At 38.9% G+C, this 22,492-nt stretch overlaps 1 protein-coding gene across 4 annotated transcripts in view; it reads left to right on the forward strand.

Annotated features, from left to right (window-relative positions):
* The window catches only part of GHR (growth hormone receptor), a 278,824-nt gene that overhangs the window by 248,410 nt on the left and 7,922 nt on the right, over nt 1–22,492 (forward strand). For all 4 annotated transcript variants that reach the window (XM_059916316.1, XM_059916314.1, XM_059916315.1 and 1 more), the window contains 5 exons: nt 1,409–1,581; nt 5,733–5,911; nt 10,733–10,898; nt 13,237–13,327; nt 20,247–20,316. In XM_059916316.1, the coding sequence (XP_059772299.1) occupies nt 1,409–1,581; nt 5,733–5,911; nt 10,733–10,898; nt 13,237–13,327; nt 20,247–20,316 (679 nt within the window). The remainder of the gene's footprint in view (nt 1–1,408; nt 1,582–5,732; nt 5,912–10,732; nt 10,899–13,236; nt 13,328–20,246; nt 20,317–22,492) is intronic.

The raw sequence follows: 22,492 nt of genomic DNA on the forward strand, positions 1-22,492 counted from the left end.
CTCGTGCCAGCTATAATGCTTACATACTGCTTGCATGGGAGACACCCAAAGATGGCTTGCTGAATTCACTCATTCAGTCAGGCGAGCAGATGGGAAGTGGGAGAAGAGCTGTGTCACATTGTCTCACATGTTTGCTCAGTTCCTGCTGGGATGGACTTGAGTCTGAGCGATCTTTTGATTGCTCTGCGTTTTTGTTCAAGTCCCCTTAGCAGCTGATCAGGGAATATCCTTTCCCCAAACTGACGTCCTCCCACAGAGAACTTCCTGGCATCTCTTTTTTCTTCGACACACATCCTGCTGTTGTTCTAAGTCATCTGGGTAAATGATGCTTTCTGTAGAGTGGGATAGAGCTGAATAACTCTATGGTAGAATTTAAATACGGAGATGTAGCTTTTCTGATTTCTTCAGTGTTCTCCATGTGTCCATCGATCCTTCATGACTTGTTTTGTTTGTGCTTATCTGATCCAAGATATAGGAAAAGATGAACTTGTTCTTTGTAGAGAAACCAAAAAAGGAACTGATAGGCAAACACATTGATTCAGTTCAGCCCATTTTTGTTTTCCTTTTTTTGATATTATAATTAAATGTCCATTTCCAAAATGGAGAAGAAAAATGCTTTCTCAGTTTGGAGAATTTTTTTAAATTTCTGGGTTCATGGCTTTTGTCTCTTTTATGAGTAGAGGGGAAAATCCTAGGACTCCCATGTTTCTTAAAGGTTACCTGGATGTCCAGCATGTTTGAAATGTTCCCGTGGCTCTTCATGTAATTAAGGAAAAATATCAGGAGTATGGGAAGGAGTTCAAGGCAACGGGAAACCATCCCCCCCAAACAATGGACAGCTTTGGGGAGATGGACACAGGATGCAGAGGTTCAGAGTAGGGCAGTAGCCAATTTTCCACTTCAGGGCCACCCAAATCTCAATGTCACTCAGCCTGCAGAACACCATCAGTGTGCTGCCTCAGTTTCTTCCACCATAAGTTGGGGGAATACCCAGGTTTAAAGACTCAGCTATTCTCTGGGAATCTCTATAGTTTGGGAGTTGACTCTTCAGTATTTTAATAAAGGAACATTTTTAAACCTTGGTAAGCCTGAGAACCCTCATCTGTAGAATGGGGATAATGAAGTACCTACCAATAAATCACTTAATTTAGGAGCTGGCACATTATACGCAGTCAATGGAGGGATGCTTTTAGTATAGGCAGAAGTACCAAATGGCCTTCTATCGGTCTACAGACACTGATCATCAGTCCACAGATGTGCTACTTCTTGGAAATGGTGCCACTAAGATACTTGTTCATAACATATTTGTGTCCCAATTTATTGAATCTGACTGCCAAGCACCTTGCTTTGGCTTAAGCTATGGCATGGTTTGGGGGAACAATTCATCCTTTTTTACCCTCCATTTCAGGAGCACTCAAGAATGGACTCAAGAATGGAAAGAATGCCCCGATTATGTCTCTGCTGGAGAAAACAGCTGTTACTTTAATTCATCTTATACCTCCATTTGGATCCCCTACTGTATCAAGCTAACCAGCAATGGCGATACTGTGGATCAAAAGTGTTTCTCTGTTGAGGAAATAGGTAAATCACAGGTTTGTGTTTTATTTGACATGGCTTTAGATTAAATAAGTGGGGAAGGCTGCAAAGTCCAAGTGTATGCAAATAGGAAGACTGTGTCATTGCACTCTGTAGAGGGATGGAGGTCTCCTTTACAGTGCATGAGATCAGCTGGTGAACCAGAGAGAAAGGGCAGAGGGAGCTTGGGTTGGCTCTAACATGAAAAAAATCTGGCAGTAAATGTTGTAAAGAAAAGAATAGGAGCCTTATGGAGTCTTTTCCTTGAGAAGGTCTCTAAAGCTGGATTATATTCTTGTGTGCCACTGCAAGGGACAAACTCAATGCACTCTTAAGATTCCATCTCTCCTAATGATTTGGTATGATTATTATATTCTGATCTACTGAAATACATTGGCCTTGATCTCTGTCATTGCTATAATAAATGCCTAGATTTTCTTTACCACAAGGCATAATCATTCTGGAATTTTACATTGACAGAACAGCCAAAATCAGTTTAAAGACATGTTTATAAGATCTCAAAACAAACACTGGAGGTAGTCAGCTCAATGAACAAAGTGAAAGATCCAAGCAGCTTATCCCTTGCCCATCATGTGGACACAGGGGAAATGAAACAAAACAACCAACCATAATTGGAATATTCATGTTTATATTATAATATACTATAGTATATTATACTATAATATAATAGTATAAACAGCTAAATAGAAAGAATCAAAGAAGGACCATGAGTAGCTGACACTGGTGCCTCAAATCTATCCACAAAGCTCATTTGTTGCTTGTAGGAATTCCTTGGAGGCTCTCTCAGATGTGTTGTTCTTGTGTGTGGTTTCCCAGGCATCAGCAGACTGGAAGAGACTGAGAGAGTGTGGGTAGAAGCTGCAGATAGAAACAAGTAAATCTGATAGCCTGACTTTGAGGGAGAAGATTGAGAAAACTGTACCAAGCAGAAAAGAGAACCCAATTATACGGTTTAGAGGAACTATTCGTACATATGCCCTAACGTCAATAGATGTAGCTGTCTAGTGGCTAAATGGGTAGTAGAAAGACTACTGTGTCAAGACCCGTGTTCTAACCCTGTCCCTGCCAAGAGCCAGCCCCACTCGTTTACCTGGCTGACTTTCACTGAGTGCCTGCCATGAGCCGGGCACTGTGCTGGGTGTGTCGGCTACAGAACGAGTAAGACGCAGTGAAGTAGGGAAATCAGGCAGGTTAACAAGTAATTGTGATGCAGCGCAATAGGTGCCGGACTCAAGGTGTGTGGAATGCACTGCAAGCCAGGGTTGTGGCCAGAGGTGTGAATGATTGACTGGGCCTGAGGGATGAGAAAGGGCTGCACAGAGATGGTGACTAGTTCAGTTACTTCTTAAAGCATCAGCAGGAGTTGCCAGTTATACAAGATGGACTGTGTCTTCCAACAGCGACTAAGTTCCAAAAGTGACAAACAGCGCAGAATGTTCACAGACTCGGGAGCAGTTTGGCAGGCCTGACTCGTTGGCCAGAGAAATCATCAATTGATCTTGTATACCCCACAGAGGAATTTGGACTTTACCTTACTGCCCAGGGGGGTACACTTGAGGATGCTTAAGCAGGGAAATGACCTCGGGATATTTATTGCTAACACTTACAAAGCATTTACCATAGATCAGGTATGATAACTGTGTGAGATGGCTTCTATTATAATCCCCATTTTACAGATGATGAAACTGATCCCCAAAGCAGGGGATCAATGGCTAGCTCAAGGTCAGACAGCTGGTAGGCAGAGCTGAGATTTGAACCTAAGCAGCATAGCTCCAGAGCCCATGCTCTTAACCTCAAAGCCATACAGCATGGTACTATTGTCTCAGGGAAATTCATCTTGCTGCAGTGTAGAGGGTAGATTGGAATAGCACAGACTAGAGGTATGGGGATTAGAAGACTTTGTGATAATCAAGGCAAAAGATGATGATGGGCAGAGTTACCATGAAAGCAGGGAGGGAGGGAGCTGAGAGTGAGAGACAACAAAGAACGGAGGTGAACCTAGATCTGAAGATGACAGTCACAAGCCTCAGCTCCCTCATGTATTATGAATGTATTCTACTAGACCTCACAGGGCTCGTCTTTGGGTTTAAAGTCATATATTACTTAGGCATTTGTCATTCATTCAGTTTATTCAGCCAATCTTTGAGTCTCTTCCTTGGGCCAGGCAGTGTTCTAGGTGCTGGGGACAGAAAACGTCTGCCCTAGTGGGACATTTTCCCAGTGAGGGTGGAAAGAGACCATGCTGGGAAGAGAGATAACATCGGGAGGGAGAAAAGCACGCTGGAGAGGTTGCAATGGTAGCGTTATCAGACATGGCTTCACTGAGACAGCGACACTTGAGTAAAGAAGGAAGTGAGAGAACAGTCACGTGTCTACCTGAGGGAAGAGGGCACAGGAAGGGTAAAGATCCTGAAGCGGCAGCATGCCTTTGCTCTCTCCAGGAACAGCATGGGGTAGTGAGGGGACACACGGAGAGCGAGGAGGAGCGTGGTCATAGACCAGATCCCAGAGGTCAGAGGGTCAAAGCTAAGGTACCCTTTAAGCCATTGTGTGACTTTGGCTTTCATCTGGAGTGAGATAGGAAGCCTTTGGAAGGCTTTAAATGATGAGTGATATGACCTAACTTAAGATGACCACCATGTCCACAGTATTGAGGGCTGTGTTGAGAATAGACTGAAGGGGGACAAGGACCACAGGAAGAGACTAGTTGGGAGGCTAATGCAGCAAAAAAAAAAAAAAATGATAATGGCCAGGACCAGGTTAGAGCCATGCAGGTGATGAGAAGTGGGTGGATTTGGGGAATATCTTGAAAGTACAGCTGACAGAATGTGGGATGGTGAAAAAAAAGATGAGTCCGGGAAGAGTTCACCATTTTTATCCTGAGCAACTGGAGGAATGGAGTCACCATTAACAGAAGCAGGGAAGGTAGAAGAGGAGCACGCTTCAGGCAGAAGACTTGCCTTTGAATGCGTTCAGTTTCAGATGCTTTTTAAACATCTCAGAGTGTTTCTCACACCGTAATGTGTCAACTAAGGCACCTAGAAATAAGCATAAAAGTAAGGAAGAGGTTATTATTATGCTCATAACGGTGGTACTGAGCCTTCTCAAAAAGGACCCAGTTCTATATCCTCTATTTAAAGTAGACAGGAAGATTTGTAAGATGCAACATGAGTAATAAGTTTGAGAAAATTTTGCATTAAAAACATTTTTATAGTTCAGTCATATAAAGAGTTAAGCTTTGGTTTTCAGAATTCATCAGTCCCCAACAAATCCAGAAAGATGAGGTATAACTATCATGATGTGGGTAGCTTAGCTATTTTGCAAATCCCTTCAATTTAATTTCCAAAATGTGGTCATGATTAGTCAAATTGGGACTTTCTCATTTTTTAAAAAGTAGTATCCACTCCACAGTGGTCAGTAGCATGCAGTTAAGTAAAACACAGAAAACACTGATTCATTACCATTTGAGAGAGCAGTGTAATGCCTTCATTTTATATCTGAAGAAATGATCACATGTGGCTAGGAAGACAAGCTAAGGAGTATTTACTGAGTGTTTGGAAGGATTGTGCTTCTGTAGCCGTACAGAAATGGCAAAGACAAGAACTGAGAAAGAAAATAAGAAAGATCTTGCCCCAGGTCACATACAGCTTGGAAGAAAAAAGATTTCTCCACCCCTAGTTCCAAAACAGCAACATGTTTAAATACCATAGATCTGACTCTCCGTTCCTTCAGTTTTGAGTTAAAGTGAATTCCTTTGCCAAAATCCCAAAGTATTAATCCTATCAGAGCCAAAAGAAATGTAAAACATGGCAAATCTTTAAGAATAGCTATAGATCAGATTTTAAACTCAAAAAGAAGTTTTTTATAGGGCCTTTTTTTTAAAGTTAAAAACAGATCATCCTTAAGTTAAAAAATGATTCACTTTGTTGTAAAGCAGAAACTAACACACCATTGTAAACCAGTTATACTCCAGTAAAGATGTTAAAAAAAAAATGATACTCTCCCATACAGTGGGAATATTGGAAGACTTAAGAGTTTGAATAATAAAAATGTATAAAGTAACAGTCTCTTCGGAAGAAAGCATTCCACTAATGTCGAGCTGTGTCTGTGTACTAATTCTCTGTTGAAATGCCCAGTGCAACCAGATCCACCCATTGGCCTCAACTGGACTTTACTGAACATCAGTTTAACAGGGATTCATGCAGATATCCAAGTGAGATGGGAACCACCACCAAATGCAGATGTTCAGAAGGGATGGATAGTCCTGGAGTATGAACTGCAATACAAAGAAGTAAATGAGACCCAATGGAAAATGGTAAGATATCATTACATCTCACATTTAAAAATCCTTTGACTTTTCTTCTTTTTAGTTTAACAACCCCCTCTCATTTGTAGACTTTCTTTTGACTTAATACCACATGCCCATGCCATATGCTCTCTAATTTCTTATTTGAGAAAAATGGCTATAATCAGTAAAATATCATCTTGGAATTCTTTAAGACAGCAAATGCTTACATGGAGTTTTATACAGAAACCTATGGAAGGAAAGGAAGACTTATTTCCCCAGTCATCATTGGTATCCAGTTGAACCTTAGAACAATATCGTGTACTCTAGCCACTTAGCTGCCTTTGAGGATGTGGCTAAACATGGGAAGGGTTATGATCAAGGTCAACAGTGAGCTGTGGCTAAATATTCTCCCGTGATTTTAGTTGCTACTCTTCACCAGACCCCCATTAAAATAAGTTCTTGAGTGACTCCAGGAGGGAAACAGAGGGGGAGGGAATTGATCCCCTAGAGGTTTCAGAAGGATGTTTTGTTACATACCTCAAGGGAGAATCAAGCTAAGAGGTTTTTATCTGAGCAAGTGGCATGGTACTGGTTGACCTCTGAACCCCTCACTTCCTTGCCAGGTGTATGGGAGCTGGGCACTTAGATAAAGTCCGCATGGCACACAACAAGAAGAAACCAGGATTATCATGCTGCTCCCAATGTAACCAATGCTAAATCAGTCTAGCCACAGCCACAGGCCTGGCCAAGCCAAGTGGGTTCTGGCCGGTCACCAGGTCGTGCCCAGCAGCCCGGCACAGCCTCACTCTCAGAATTTTGAGACACCGGGCCCTGCCCATTCAGTGAACTGCTGAGAAAGAAGCCAGTTTTGTCATTAGAGGAAAGCTAAGTTTAGAGCAGCTGTGCACAGTTAAATATTGGGCTTCAAGGTTCTGTTTGCAGAATCATTTTAATTTAGATATCTGTTCCGTAACTTGGTGCAGAAAAGCTTGGCTGGATGCTGAGTCAAACAAGGCTTCCTAAATTCAAGCTTCAGTCAAACATTTGTTCAGCAACCAGGTATTGAAATAACTACTGTGCACAAGGCACGGCGCTAGGCACCCCAGGGCAGCAGTTCCCAAAGTGTAAAGTTTAGACCCCGGAGGGTCCCTGGCACCCTTTCAGGGAGTCCACAAGCTCAAGACTATTTTCATAATAATACTAGAATGTTCTTTCCTTTTTTCACTGTGTCGAGATTTACACAGATGGTACAAGCGCAATGGTGGAAACACTGCCGCTGCCTTAGCACAAATCAGGGCAATAATTCCAAATCGTCCTGACAGTCACTGTATTCTTCACCACCGTGCACTCACAGTTAAGAAGCCGTGAGCAGGGCTGGGGGGAGGGAGTTTCACATAAGAATGTCCTCGATGAAGCTGCATATATTATTAATTTTATTAAATCACGATTTCTGAGTAGGTAGCTTTTTAATCTTCTGTGTGACACGTGGGAAGTACACATAAAGCACTGCCGCTGCATACTGAGGTGAGGTTGGTTATCTTGAGAAACGGCATTTAAACACCCGAGTTGCCTGCTTGAACTAGCTGCTTTTTGCTTGGAATACCATTTTTACTTTGAAAAAACAACTGATAAACAGCTGGATGGCTTTTCACATTTGAGTTGGCAAATACTTGGCAACATTTCTTGAAAAAGTGAACTTACCACTTAAGAAAAACAATTGACAGTATTTGTTGCCAATGAGAAAATTTGAGCTTTCAAGGTTAAATTCGAATTTTGGAAAACTTGCTATCTGCAGCTGTGAGCTTGACAGCTTCCCCAACCTTTGAAGATCTCCTAATAAGATCAGTGGTGATATAAGCAAAAGTGAGGGTTTTTTTTAATATTGTATGGTGAAATGTGTGAACATTTAGAAAATCTGCATAACTCAGTGAACAATATTTTCCAAATGACCATACTGTAACCAAAACCACACTTGGAGAAATGATCCATTCAAAGTACTAGATGGAATGGTGGATTTTAATACAATGAAGTGTGAAAGATTCATTGATAGAATTTAAGATTCCACATTGCAACTAACCTTTAAGAAAATACCACTTACTGAGTTTTTTTGTTGGTGTTAAAGAAGAATATATACAATTATCTGAAAAGAGTATTAAAATATCTCTTCCGTTTCCTCACTATATATCTGTGGGACCAAGTTTTATTTATGCACCTCAACCAAAACAACACATCCTAGCAGTTTTAATTCAGAGACAGATGTAAAAATACAGCCATTAAGCCAGATATTAAAGAGATTTGCAAAAATGTAAAACAATGTCATTTTTCTCACTATAATTTTATTGTTTCAGAAAGTACAATAATTTTTATAAAAACATGTTAACATAAAATCTATTATTTTAATTTTGAAATTAGTATTTTTAAAATTCTCATTTTCAGTTTCTAGTATGGTAAATAATGATAGGTATAACCCCAAAAAACCAAAATCTTTAGGATTCTCAATCATTTTTAAGAGTGTGGAGGAGACCTGAAACAAAAAAAAGTTTGACAACCTAGAAAAAGCAAAGATGTAAATCAGAACATTAGCACACAAATTGAGTGCTGATAGTTTGAACACAGAAAGTCCATGGCCTGTAGTTCTGTCCCAGCCGAGGCACCGATAGGAATCGCACACTCTGAGCCAGGTGTGTGGGAGCATGGGACTCAGTCAACCATTCAGGGCCGCATCCCAACTTGGCTTTGCGGCACTTTTCATTGCACCCCTGCTAAATCTCATCAGATAGTCCAAAGGGGTCAGTTAACTTTTACTTTACTTACCTTTTATAAATGAAGTTACAAATTCATGATTTTTATAAGTTTGGTAATTTGCAAGGTATCTCAAAATTGTCATGAGTATCAAGGGCCCATCTATAAGAATTGACCTCTCTTGAAGAACTTACATTCTACTTGATTATGAGAATAAGAGGCATAAGCATAAAAAGAAGAGAGGGTTGTAAGTCAAGGGGGAAAAGGCTAATGTTTGTTGCTTGTATCAGGAATTCATGTTACATTTGACAATATTGAATTTGGTATTACTATGCCCATTTTTAATTTATTAAACACATTTTGAATATAAAAGTAATTCTAATGACCATGTAGTTGCTTACAGCTATTTACCTGCTAAACCAAGTTAAGAATTTGTTGGGTTTTTTTTTTTTTTTTAAGACTTAATGGGTGGCGTAGAATTATCCACAATGTGTTGGCCATCTCTTGAGTACCCACTATATACCTGGTATTGTGCTGGGCTTTGCAAATGTAAAGAAAATGAAGGCATTATTTGCCCCCAGGGAATTTGCAGTATAATATAGAAATTAGAGCAATGAATTAAAAGAAGTAATATGTGTACTACCTGGGAGGATGGAGTAGGGATAATTGCCAGAAGAGGCTTCTTAGAATATCAGCAGTACTTGCACTGAGAATTAGCCAAGAATAGGCTAATAGGCAGGGAGCAGGGTGGGTATTAGGAGCACTGTGAACAAATTTGAGTTTGGTGTGGAAGGTTGAGGGAAGATGGAGAGGGGGGCCATGGGTCGAATGGCCGAGGGTCCCTTTTTGGTTTTGTCATTAATGAAATCTGTAAAGAAATAGTACTGGTGACAGTGACAGAGAAATGAGGGTTTCAAGAATGGAAACATAGGCTTTTTAAAATAGTTTAAGAAAAATAATAAAATGAATTTAATATTCAGAAGCATTTTAGGTATACAAATATTCCATATATGAAGCATCTATAAAAGATGCAAACTAACCATTCTGTGTACATAGGAGAAAAAAAGAGGTACTTTGCGAGTAGAAACTAACTGAGGTGAAGGGAAATTTGTTTTAGAAGCTGAAGGCCCAGGCTCTGACTTAATAAAACAAATTATGAGAATCTTATTTATGTGAAAAACCCATGCTGTTGAAGAAGAGAATGTTCCTAATTTTCTGTAAACAGGAACAAGATGTTCTACCCAAAAACACAAGAAAAGCATATATTGGATACCTGCTTTGAATATTTGACTTGGAGGAAAACACCATCATTAGTTGTGTCTAACCTCTTTGATAGCAACATGTCTTAAAGGTCTCATAGCCTCACCTACCCTTCCCTGGGTAGGTAAAGGAATATCTTGGCCTTCAGGGTTGTGGAATGCTGACGGTTGTTACCAAAGGCCTCCAGTGACTTTTCTTCACAAATTTTGAATAGCAAACTATTTTGAGGTGGCTTTAAGCCTTCTAGAGCAAGCTGATAGAATTGTTTGAAAGTTTAATTAAGACAACTATGATTTTTCTAGGATACTTTCCAATTCTGTGATCATGTGAATGACTACCCAGGATTTCCAGAGAACAGATATAGATATAGGAAATATGTTTGTTTCTTTCTGTTCTGATGTCTTTATATAAGAATGTAATATCCCAAAGGGTAGGCAGTGTATCTGTAATCTTTCTAATTCTGCCATTCACTATAATAATTCTATTATGCTTTGATCTTAGTAGAATATCTGACAGCCTAATGCAAAGGTATAGCTGCATTTCCTTAAAAAAGTCTATAATATCTTCGTGTTTATACCAAAATAAATTTGAAGACTACTACCCATTTAACAAAATGATTCTTTTTTCTTACCATTTTTTAATTGAAGTATAGTTAATTTACAATGTTGTGTTACTAAGTTATTTGCCTTGATCTTTCTCTAAATAGCAAACTCCACCAGCGCATTTTAAAACGTTGCCTACTTTACAGAAATTCATTTTGAATACAAATGTAGAAACACCTCATAGAGCTTATTGCATTGAGTTGTTGACTCTCTAACCAGTAAGTTTCATATTTTGTCTTGAAAGATGGACCCTGTACTGTCAACATCTGTTCCAGTGTACTCATTGAGACTGGATAAAGAGTATGAAGTGCGTGTGAGATCCAGACAACGAAACTCTGAAAAATATGGCGAGTTCAGTGAGGTGCTCTTTGTAACACTTCCTCAGATGAGACCATTTGCATGTGAAGAAGGTAAACCTAAGAGATTAAGATGGAAGCCAACATGGTTTTTGTCAATATACAGGGATTGTTAGGGTGTTGTCCAGATCAAGATACATTAGCATCAATTGTCAGGATGAGGGACCTTGAGTTCACTGCCTGTAACAGGTACTCTCCATTACAAAAGAGGAAGGAGGATTTCATTTTTGAATTATTCAGGAAAAGTCACGGGGTAGGTGCAAGTTAAAGAGCAGAAGATACACTAAGCTATTGATGGAGGGGGTGGGGTATCTCTGGATAATAGAATTTCAGGTGATTCTTTTCTTCATTTCTATATTTCTTTGTTTCTATATTTCTAGTATTTTCTATGAGTTTGTTTTGCACTTATAATCAGAAAAAAATGTTTTTCAAATACACAGTGAAGAAATTCTGAATCTGGATGGATGGCTATCTATGTGGCATCTTAGAGAATGCCTAATATTGAGTCAGCATAAGTAGTCAATGGCAGGTGTTCATTGGTTTTAGAAAGTTTGGGTGTGGCTTTTACCTGAAGGAAGGCTTAGTAAATCGTGTGCTAGATACGCTCAAGAGTGACAAGGAATATTTGAAGATCCTATATAAAAGAAATAAAACATATAGTTTAAAGAAATGAGACCTATGAATTCAGAATAAAAGAATTTAAATTTTTGGATACAGAAATAAAGAAGGCTGCTTAACAATGAATAGTAAGTGTATAAAGTATTATCACTCCCAAATGGGAATTGGCTATAACTCATCTCCATTAAAAACAGAAGGTCGGGGCTTCCCTGGTGGCGCAGTGGTTGAGAATCTGCCTGCCAATGCAGGGGACACGGGTTCGAGCCCTGGTCTGGGAGGATCCCACATGCCGCGGAGCAACTAGGCCCGTGAGCCACAATTACTGAGCCTGCGCGTCTGGAGCCTGTGCTCCGCAACAAGAGAGGCCACGGTAGTGAGAGGCCCGCGCACCGCGATGAAGAGTGGCCCCCACTTGCCGCAACTGGAGAGAGACCTCGCACGGAAACGAAGACCCAACGCAGCCATAAATAAATAAATAAATAAAATTAAAAAAAAAAAAAAAAAAAAAGAAGGTCTACAGTGCCACATGAAGGTCTGAGGTTTGTTAACGAAACAATCACAAGCTACAGAGAAATTAAATTTATATTTCTGCACTTACAGTACAGGTAGAATCCGTGATACTGTATAACACAAATGAAAGTGTCTATAGTACAGGTAGAATCCGTGATACCATATAACACAAATGAAAGTGTCTATAGCACCATCTTTTCTAAGCTCTACTCAACAGGCTTGTTGTTTCACATGATACTTGATACAATGAAATTCAGGTTAAAAGCACATTTGCCACATGCCCTTTAAGCTTATTGTGATGGCATTTAATTCCTTAACAAAAACATTTTTTAAACAAGCTTCTCCTTCTCTGTTAAAAAAGAAAAAAATTAAACTCTCGCTTTATATTATGTTCCTGAGTATATCATTGATATAAAATTATAGGTACCACAAGATATAAAAAAATTATATTCTCTCCCCCACTAATTCTTTATAATATGCATAACATCTCCCTTGGGGCTTTTAATAACTGAGTAAGAAAATAAATAAAAGAATATTACAGCATAAAAGCCTACTTTTAATAAAGCAACGTTAAGGTAAATTCCACCTTAAAAGCAGTCAACCTCTGCCACTGTGGCATTTGTTCTGGAGAAATAGAAGTTTTACAGACTCCCACAAATTTGCTACAAATTATACTAAAATCTGAAGATGGGAGTCCTAGTACTGATCTTCTTCTGTCAAACAATATTTTTTTAAGCAGAAAATGTATGCCCTGCATGTCTAAAAAGTTTCAGTAATGATTCAAAAGTAAAACTCTGCCCCCATCTTTTTGATGGATCCTCAATCTGGAGGATAAAAAACATCACCACACCTTTAAAAAAAAAAAAAAAAAGAACCAAGTGGACATTATTTAGGAAAAGTAGTATATTAACAGGCATCAATTTTTCCTAGAGCTGAAGCATTTTAATGACATATCCTGAATACATAAGATGCTTAAAGCAGTTTGTTTGTATAAACATGGATTGTGCTTAAACTGTATGCTGTTTCTTTACTTTGACTTTTTTTTTTGGTACATGAAAGGATCTGAAGAAGTGGATAGAGGTGTTCTTGGAACAGAAAATACTCCTAAGTCATTGCACTCTATTTCAGTGGTTATCAAATGAAATCACTGACTTTACTAGATGAATACACATTAGGAAATTTTTTTATGTGGAACAGGAGAGTGAAATGTAAACTTCAACTATTCATAGTTCTGTGAGTGAGATGTTGTTCTTATGTTTTTCAGATTTCCAGTTTCCATGGTTCTTATTTATTATCTTTGGAATATTTGGGCTAATGGTGACATTATTTTTATTCATATTTTCTAAACAACAAAGGTAAGTGTGATAGAACATACTTTGATATGGTCTTGCCAGTTATTTAGCAAACATACATGTTTCCATTTATCGTTTGATGTTTTCTTTTGTGAATCATGAGTGAAATATTTCAACCCAGTGGAACGTTATCTCCAGTTATACATTTACCACTTTGTTGTGTTCATCAGAGAGACATCACAGGTCTCAGTTCTATCTGGAAAGTTGCACAGGACATTAAGAGGCTGAGGCTAGTGGCTGTACACCTTGTGATATGTACCTCATCAAAGTTCTGAAAAAATTGGCTCATTTATTCCAGGACCATAAGGCAGCAGTGAGGCTTTGGCTGAGTCTGACACAGTCCTAATGTAAGAGGAAATTTAAGTGGTAAACTAAAGCCACCTAGATAATTCAATCTAATAAAACCTTTTTTGACTTCATATGATGACGATTTTAAGTAAATTTGGGTTTTATTGAAATTGCTTGGATAGTTATGATTTGGTATTTCATCTGCTTTTGTCAACACAGATAAAATTCTAAGCTTGAAGAGATTCCATTCTGCATTCTCTTGCAGTCAAAACGCAGGCTCCAGTTATTATTCTGCCACTGCTGTTTAATCTCATTTGAGTCCCTTAATCTCTCTAGGCCTCCATGTTCTCATGGGTAATATGAGGGTGTTGGATTACATGACCTTTAAATTTCCCTTAAGCTGTAAAGACTAATTATTCTATTTTCATTCTTGAAAGAAACTCAGTACAGACTACAGGAACTTTTAATACAAAACATAGGAAAAGTTACCAGTACCGGTCACCAGTTTTCTTACATTTAGAATATTCTTTTTTTTATTTTTTTAACATCTTTATTGGAGTATAATTGCTTTACAATGGTGTGTTAGTTTCTGCTGTATAACAAAGTGAATCAGCTATATGCATATGTATATCCCCATATCTCCTCCCTCTTGTGTCTCCCTCCCACCCTCCCTATCCCACCCCTCTAGGTGGTCACAAACTACCGAGCTGATCTCCCTGTGCTATGCAGCTGCTTCCCACTAGCTATCTATTTTACGTTTGGTAGTGTATATATGTCCATGCCACTCTCTCACTTTGTCACAGCTTACCCTTCCCCCTCCCCATATCCTCAAGTCCATTCTCTAGTAGGTCTGTGTCTTTATTCCTGTCTTGCCCCTAGGTTCTTCATGACATTTTTTTTTCTTAGATTCCATATATATGTGTTAGCATACGGTATTTGTTTTTCTCTTTCTGACTTACTTCATCCTGTATGACAGACTCTAGGTCCATCCACCTCACTACAAATAACTCAATTTCGTTTATTTTTATGGCTGAGTAATATTCCATTGTATATATGTGCCACATCTTCTTTATCCATTCATCTGTTGATGGACACTTAGGTTGCTTCCATGTCCTGGCTATTGTAAATAGAGCTGCAATGAACATTGTGGTACATGACTCTTTTTGAATTATGGTTTTCTCAGGGTATATGCCCAGTAGTGGGATTGCTGGGTCATATGGTAGTTTAGAATATTCTTTAAGTCCCATGGGTTAATCTTGCCCCTTCTCCTAGAATTAGGGTAGCTAACACTCTGTTTGCCTGGGACTTTCCTGGTTTTAGCGTTGAAAGTCCCGTGTCCAGGCAAACCAAGACAGTTGATTACTCTACCTAGAACTAAAGACAAGGATCCAGGTGAAGCCAAGACACATCTACAAATCAAAATAGGATCTATGTGAATATATTGTAAAAGCTTTTTAATTTGTATTTTGAAGCTGTATAGCATTTGTAAACATCAAAATAGAATTTCAGTAGAGAGAAGAATTCTCAGAATTCTAGAGTTCCAGAGTGTCAAGCATGCTAAAAGTCTCCAAGTGAATGTAGGAAGGGTTATTTTAGTAGTTTCATCTCCAATTTTATAATGTACGCTCAGGAGAAAACAAAATTCGCTCTGTAGAATTTTATTTTCTATCTAACTTTCTAGCAACATTACTATCTTAGAAACACAAGTATTATAAAGCAGGATAACACACTTTTTTCAATTGGGGGGGAAGTTAGTAAATAATTGTTTAGGATTTTAAGTAATTTATATATTTAAGCAATGCCAACAGCAAAGGAGCCAAATTATTCTGTTGATTAATTTGAATTCACTGATCTGTACAGTTAGGCGATGGGCTAATTTATGTGTAACTGCAGTAGATAAACCCACTATGTACATAATGGAATTTACTTTTAACATTAGTTGTCAATTTTGAGTCATCATGAAGACCAAGCAAATTTGTTATGTTGCTTAAAATTACATTAGTGAACAATATTTGGAAGAAAAAATAATCCTCCAAACAAATAGAATTTCAAAGAAAATATATTAACCTTTGTCTAAAAGAGTGTTTTCTATGAATAATGAAGTTCTTAATTATGATGCTTGGTCAAAATCACCAAATTGGGAAAAATTTTGGAAATCTATTTGTACTGCCAAATTTCCTGTTCTAAATTAAGTTTTCCGTGGAAAACAATTAACCTTTCTTTTTTCATGTACCCATAAAAACCCTTATCATTGTCTAAATTTCCATGTTCTAATGAAAGTAGGAAATGGTAGAAAATAGCTGTCAGCAAGTGTGGAAAGAACAATTAAAATGAAACTCAAAGAATGAGGTGCTATGCCAGTTTACCCCAGAACTTCAGGACTGTAAAGGACTTAGGTGCTCTTTGTCTTTGCTTGAGGTTTTGTTAGTTCACAAACCAAGCCACTGGTCCCTTTCTTAGTCCAAATCATTAAAAGTCAACTCTAGCAAAATTTATAGTGTAATTTGGATTTGAATAAAATGATAGAAAAATCAGAAACGTAGTTTCATGCCAGTTTATCTTTATTCTATACTCTGTGGCTCCCACCATATGACCTACTCCAGCCTTCAAGCTATGACTAATCCAGGAAGAAATAACTGAATCAACATAAAACAGAAGTGACAAACTGGCAACCTGAAAGCCAAATTCAGCCCGCAGATCCATGTTTTGTTGTTTTATGTTCTTTTGATTTTGGAGTAGTTTTCCTGCAAAGTGTTTATAAAACAGGGAATTTTCACGCAAAAATCCAGATTACCAGATTATCTTTAAAAACAGAGATCTAGTGAAACTGAGCTGATATTCCTGCATGGCAACATGTGCTGAAGCAGAGGACCAACAACCATCCCATTTGCAAAGGGCATATGTTCTCTGTCACCATTCCCATCCCTCCCTATGACTTTGTACCAGGCCTGCTATATTCAGTTGCATGACTGGCTTGGGTCCTCCAAGCTGCAGGGTCTGCCACCCTGGCCTAAAGTCAACCACAGCTCCTAGAAAGCTGACTATCAACAAGTACCTAAATGCATCATCCTCTTCAAAAAAAAAGAGGCACCCATACAAAGTAAAGCGTTAGACATTTAGGAAACTTTGCCTCCTGTAACTGGGGTTATGTTGCATTTTTCTATGTGTTTGAACCTGTGAACTATTCATTTAGAGATGCAGAACCAAGTTAACCCATCAGCACAACAGAAGGCAAAGGGCCCAGGTTTTGGAGTCAGCTGCTTTGGAATTGAGTGCCAGCTGAGCCAAGTATTAGTGTGTGATTTGAACATGTTCCTTAAATATCTAAATCCTTCCACAGATAATGTCTTCTGCCTCCCTGGTAGTGATAAGGATTAAATGAAATGTTTAGTGCAAGGGTTGACAAAGTTGTTTTAAAAATGACCAAACAGTAAATTTTTAGGCTTTCTGGGCTATGCAATCTCTGTCACCACTACTCAGCTCTGCCACTGTGGCATGAAAGCAGCCATAGATGATATGCAAACTATTTTACATAGATAATATGTATAATGAACATGACCATGTTCCAATAAAACTTTATTTACAAAAACAGAGGGCAGACCACATTTGGCCCATAGACCGTAATTTGCTGACCCAGAGTTTAGTGCAAGATACATCTCACAGTGGTTTATCAGAAGCATTCAAAAATGGTAGCAGTTATTAATAACATGAATTTTTTCTATAACTTCTATTCATCAGTAACAATTTAACACCGTCCCACAGAGTAAACCTAGTGGAGTCTACTCAGACACAACTTACAAAACGGAATTTGGCTTATTCCTTGGATTATGTAAAAAGGTGGTGGAAACATTCAAAACACGTTCATTCACACTAAGTAGAACATCAGCTGATACCCAAAAATCAGATTGGAATGGATAATCTCTGAGCTTTATTCCAGAGCCACAATGTTAATTTTTTTCCTTTTTTCTTTTAATTGGAGTATAATTGCTTTACAGTGTTGTGTTAGTTTCTCCTGTACAGTGAAGTGAATCAGCTATATGTATATATATATATCCCCTCCCTCTTGGACCTCCCTTCCCCCACCATCCCACCCATCTAGCTTATCACAGAGCACTGAGCTGAGCTCCCTGTGCTATACAGCAGGTTCCCACTAGCTATCTATTTTACACATGGTAGTGTATTTATGTCAAACCTAATCTCCCAATTCATCCCACCCTCCCCTTCCCCACTGTGTCCACACGTCCATTCTCCACGTCTGCCTTTCTATTCCTGCCCTGCAGATAGGTTCATCTGTACCATTTTTCTAGATTCCACATATATGCATTAATATACAGTATTTGTTTTTCTCTTTCTGACTTACTTCACTCTGTATGACAGACTCTAGGTCCATCCACATCTCTACAAATGACCCAATTTTGTTCTCTTTTATGGCTGAGTAATATTCCATTGTATATATGTACCACATCTTCTTTATCCATTTGTCTGTCATTGGACATTTAGGTCGTTTCCATTTCCTGGCTATTGTAAATAGTGCTGCAATGAACATTGTGGTACACGAATCTTTTTGAATTATGGTTTTCTCAGGGTATATGCCCAGTAGTGGGATTGCTGGGGCATATGGTTGTTCTATTTTTAGTTTTTTAAGGACCCTCCATGCTGTTCTCCATAGTGGCTGTATCAATTTACATTCCCACCAACAGTGCAAGAGGGTTCCCTTTTCTCCACACCCTCTCCAGCATTTATTGTTTGTAGATATGTGATGATGGCCATTCTGACTGGTGTGAGGTGATACTTCATTGTAGTTTTGATTTGCATTTCTCTAATAATTAGTGATGCTGAGCAGCTTATCATGTGCCTCTTGGCCATCTGAATGTCTTCTTTGCTGAAATGTCTGTTCAGGTCTTCTGCCTATTTTTTGATTGGGTTGTTTGTCTTTTTGATATTGAGCTGCATGAGCTGTTTGCATATTTCGGAGATTAATCCTTTGTCCATTGCTTCATTTGCAAATATTTTCTCCCATTCTGTGGGTTGTCTTTTTGTCTTGTTTATGGTTTCCTTTGCTGTGCAAAAGCTTTTAAGTAAGTTTCATTAGGTCCCATTTGTTTATTTTTGTTTTTATTTTCATTACCCTAGGAGGTGGGTCATAAAAGATCTTGCTGTGATTTATGTCAAAGAGTGTTTTGCATGTGTTTTCCTCTAAGGGTTTTACAGTGTCTGGTCTTACATTTAGGTCTTTAATCCATTTTGAGTTTATTTTTGTGTATGGTGTTAGGGAGTGTTCTTATTTCATTCTTTTTTTACATGTAGTTGTCCAGTTTTCCCAGCACCATTTACTGAAGAGGCTGTCTTGTCTCCATTGTATATTCTTGCCTCCTTTGTCATAGATTAGGTGACCATAGGTGCATGGGTTTATCTCTGCGCTTTCTATCCTGTACCATTGGTCTATATTTCTGTTTTTGTGCCAGTACCATACTGTCTTGATTACTGTAGCTTTGTAGTGTAGTCTGAAGTCGAGGAGCCTGATTCCTCCAGCTCCATTTTTTGTTCTCAATATTGCTTTGGCTATTCGGGGTCTTTTGTGCTTCCACACAAATTGTATAATTTTTTGTTCTAATTCTGTGAAAAATGCCATTGGTAATTTGACAGAGATGGCACTGAACCTGTAGATTGGGTAGTATAGTCATGTTCACAATATTGATTCTTCCAATCCAGGAGCATGGTATATCTCTCCATCTGTTTGTGTCATCTTTGATTTCTTTCATCAGTGTTTTATAGTAATATCTGAGCTTTATTCCAGAGTCACAATGTTGACTTTAAAACAAAAACTCTAGTTACACTATTAATGAAATATATAAATGATTTACTCAAATTTATTCAAGAAATGGTTTATTGAGCACCTTCTCTGTGCCAGGAATTGTTCTAAGTGCTGGGGATACAATCAGGCACAAGACAGGCAGGATAGATATTGAAATGATTTATGGTCAAAAAGTAACTTAAATATTTGGAACAGAAATTTTAAGTGCATCATAGACTTGTGTATACAAATCCATACTGATTAGAGATAATTCAAATTTAGTCTGTCCCAACTGAAATGAACTGTGCAATAACACCCTTGTTAATGAGATCATCTTGGATAATCTTATAATTCGTGTGGATTTGTGGTATGAACTTATACCAACCCACCCTTTTTTGAAGGTACAGATAATGTTGCCTCCACATGGATTGGCTCTTTCTCCTCCCCTTCCCTTCCTCCACAAATTACAGATGAGATGTATATTAAAATTACCTCCCTTATAACTGACATGGAAATAATTGGCTTCAGATGGAATTAAATTTCTAACTTCCAGTACTAAGACTATCAATAAAAGACATTATGAAAGAAAAGTTATAAGAAAACTGCATTTTACTTAAATTGGTTTCAGATGAGGGTTTTTTGTTGTTGTTTTTTTGTTCTTTTTTTCTTCTATAGTTTTGCCTTGCCATTTACTGCTTAATGCTTTCCTCCTCTTTCTCAGATTATACTTATTCCAAATTTTCTGTTACTTTATATTAGTGATAATACTGTCAATATTTTATTTCTGTCTTTTGAAATGAGAATGGATAACCGACATCAAAACAAAATTTTGTTTTCAAGGATTAAGATGTTGATTCTACCCCCAGTTCCGGTTCCAAAGATTAAAGGAATTGATCCAGATCTCCTCAAGGTAATTAATAAATTATCTAAGTTATACATAACACTAATTAAATGATACCTGAAGAATAATGTCTTATATTGAGACCTTTTGCAAGCTATATGTATTACATTTTATTTTTTGTATTCCTTCTGGAAAAAAAGTTTTTAAATAATACATCTCAAAATTATGAGAATGTCTTATGTATTTAAAAGTTCTTGACTACTGGATCAAGATGGCAGAGTAGTAGAATGTGAAGCTCACTGCCTCACACAAATACATCAAAAACACATCTACATGTGGAACAATTCTCACAGAATATCTACTGAATGCTGGCAGAAGACGTTGGACCTCTAAAAGGGCAAGAAAATCTCTATGTAACCAGGTAGGACAAAAGGAAAAAGAAAAAAGCAAAACAAAAGAAGGAAGGAATTGGGAAGGGACCTGCACCCCTTGGGAGGGAGCTGTGAAAGAGGAAAGATGCCTGCACCCTGGGAAGTCCCCTCACTGTCATGGAGATCAGCCGGGACAGAGCAGGAGTTTTAGAGCCTTGGAGGAGAATGCAGGAACCAGTTTTGCAGCAGCTAGCATGGAGAGAGACCTGCAGACGGTCAGTGCCACCTCTCAGCACTCCCCAGCTGGAGACACACATCCGCCAGTGCGGGCAGGGACTGGGTGCTGAAGCTTAGGCTTCAGAGATTAGACCCAGGGAGAGGTCTCAGGTGGTGGGCTGTGCAGAAAGAGCCTGAAGGGGCTGGAGTTTGGTGCGACTGCACCAGAGGATGTATGCAGAGGAAGCCTGGGCTACCTTAGAGGCCAGGTACCATTGTTTGGGTGGTGTGCGAGAGGAGAGGCAAGACGTGCCATTGCAGCCTTTCTCCCTGCACGTGCTCTCAGGTGGCAGGACACTGCCTACACAAGCTACAGGAGCGATCACAAGCCACCACCACCCTCAACCCCCACGCTTTAAGAGCTGTCATGGGCTACCGCCACCACCCTCACAGACTCCAGGAGCAGTTGTGAGCCACCTCTGCTCCCATTGTGTGCTCCAGGGATGCGCATGAGCTGCCACAGAGAACGCCAGGACCAGGCACCAGCCACCGCATCTGCACACCCCCTATCAATCAATCAAGAGAATAATGGCTGAGGAAAGAGGTGACAGGCATCCATACTAAAAACAGCCCTCACACCAAAATATTAAATCCACAAACTACACAGGGGCACTCCCACATATAAATAGCCCTCCAAGACCATAGTAGATCATTGTTTCTCCTAAACTCACAGAATAAGAGAAATATAAGGTAAAATGAAGAAGCAGAGGAACCACTCCCAGTTAAAAGACCAAGAGAATTCCCCTGAAAGAACAATGAAACAAACAGACCTCTTCAGTCTAATAGACACTGATTTCAAAAAGGAGATAATGAAAATACTGAAGGAATTAAGAAATGCTATTGACAGAAATGCAGAGAACTGTAAAAAGGAGCTAGAAACTATAAAAAGGAACCAAAAAAGATTTTAAAACTCATTCGGGCTTCCCTGGTGGCGCAGTGGTTGAGAATCTGCCTGCTAATGCAGGGGACACGGGTTCGAGCCCTGGTCTGGGAAGATCCCACATGCCACGGAGCAGCTGGGCCCGTGAGCCACAACTACTGAGCCTGTGCGTCTGGAGCCTGTGCCCCGCAATGGGAGGGGCTGCGATAGTGAAAGGCCCACGCACCGCGATGAAGAGCGGTCCCCGCACCGCGATGAAGAGTGGCCCCCGCTTGCCGCAACTAGAGAAAGCCCTCACACGAACCGAAGACCCAACACAGCCAAAAATAATAAATAAATAAATAAATAAAGTAGCTATAAAGTTTAAAAAAAAAAAAAAAACTCATTCATTTGCCAAGATGAAAACTGAACTAAAGGCAATGAATAGCAGAATGAATAATACATAAAAATGAATAAATGACCTAGAAGATAGAATAATGGAAATCACCCAATCAAGACAGCAGACAGAAAACCAAATGAAAAAAAAATGAAAGCAATATAAGAGACCTATGGGATAATATAAAGCATGCCAATCTATGCATAATAGAGACCCCAGAATGGGAAGAAAGAGAAAAGGGTATTGAAAATGTATTTGGGAAGCTGAAAACTTCCCAAACGTAAAGAAAGAAACATATCCAGGCACAGGAAGCACAGAGGGTCCCAAACAAGGCAAAACCAA

This window comes from Balaenoptera ricei, chromosome 3, assembly GCF_028023285.1.
Source record: "Balaenoptera ricei isolate mBalRic1 chromosome 3, mBalRic1.hap2, whole genome shotgun sequence".
Lineage (NCBI taxonomy): Eukaryota > Metazoa > Chordata > Mammalia > Artiodactyla > Balaenopteridae > Balaenoptera > Balaenoptera ricei.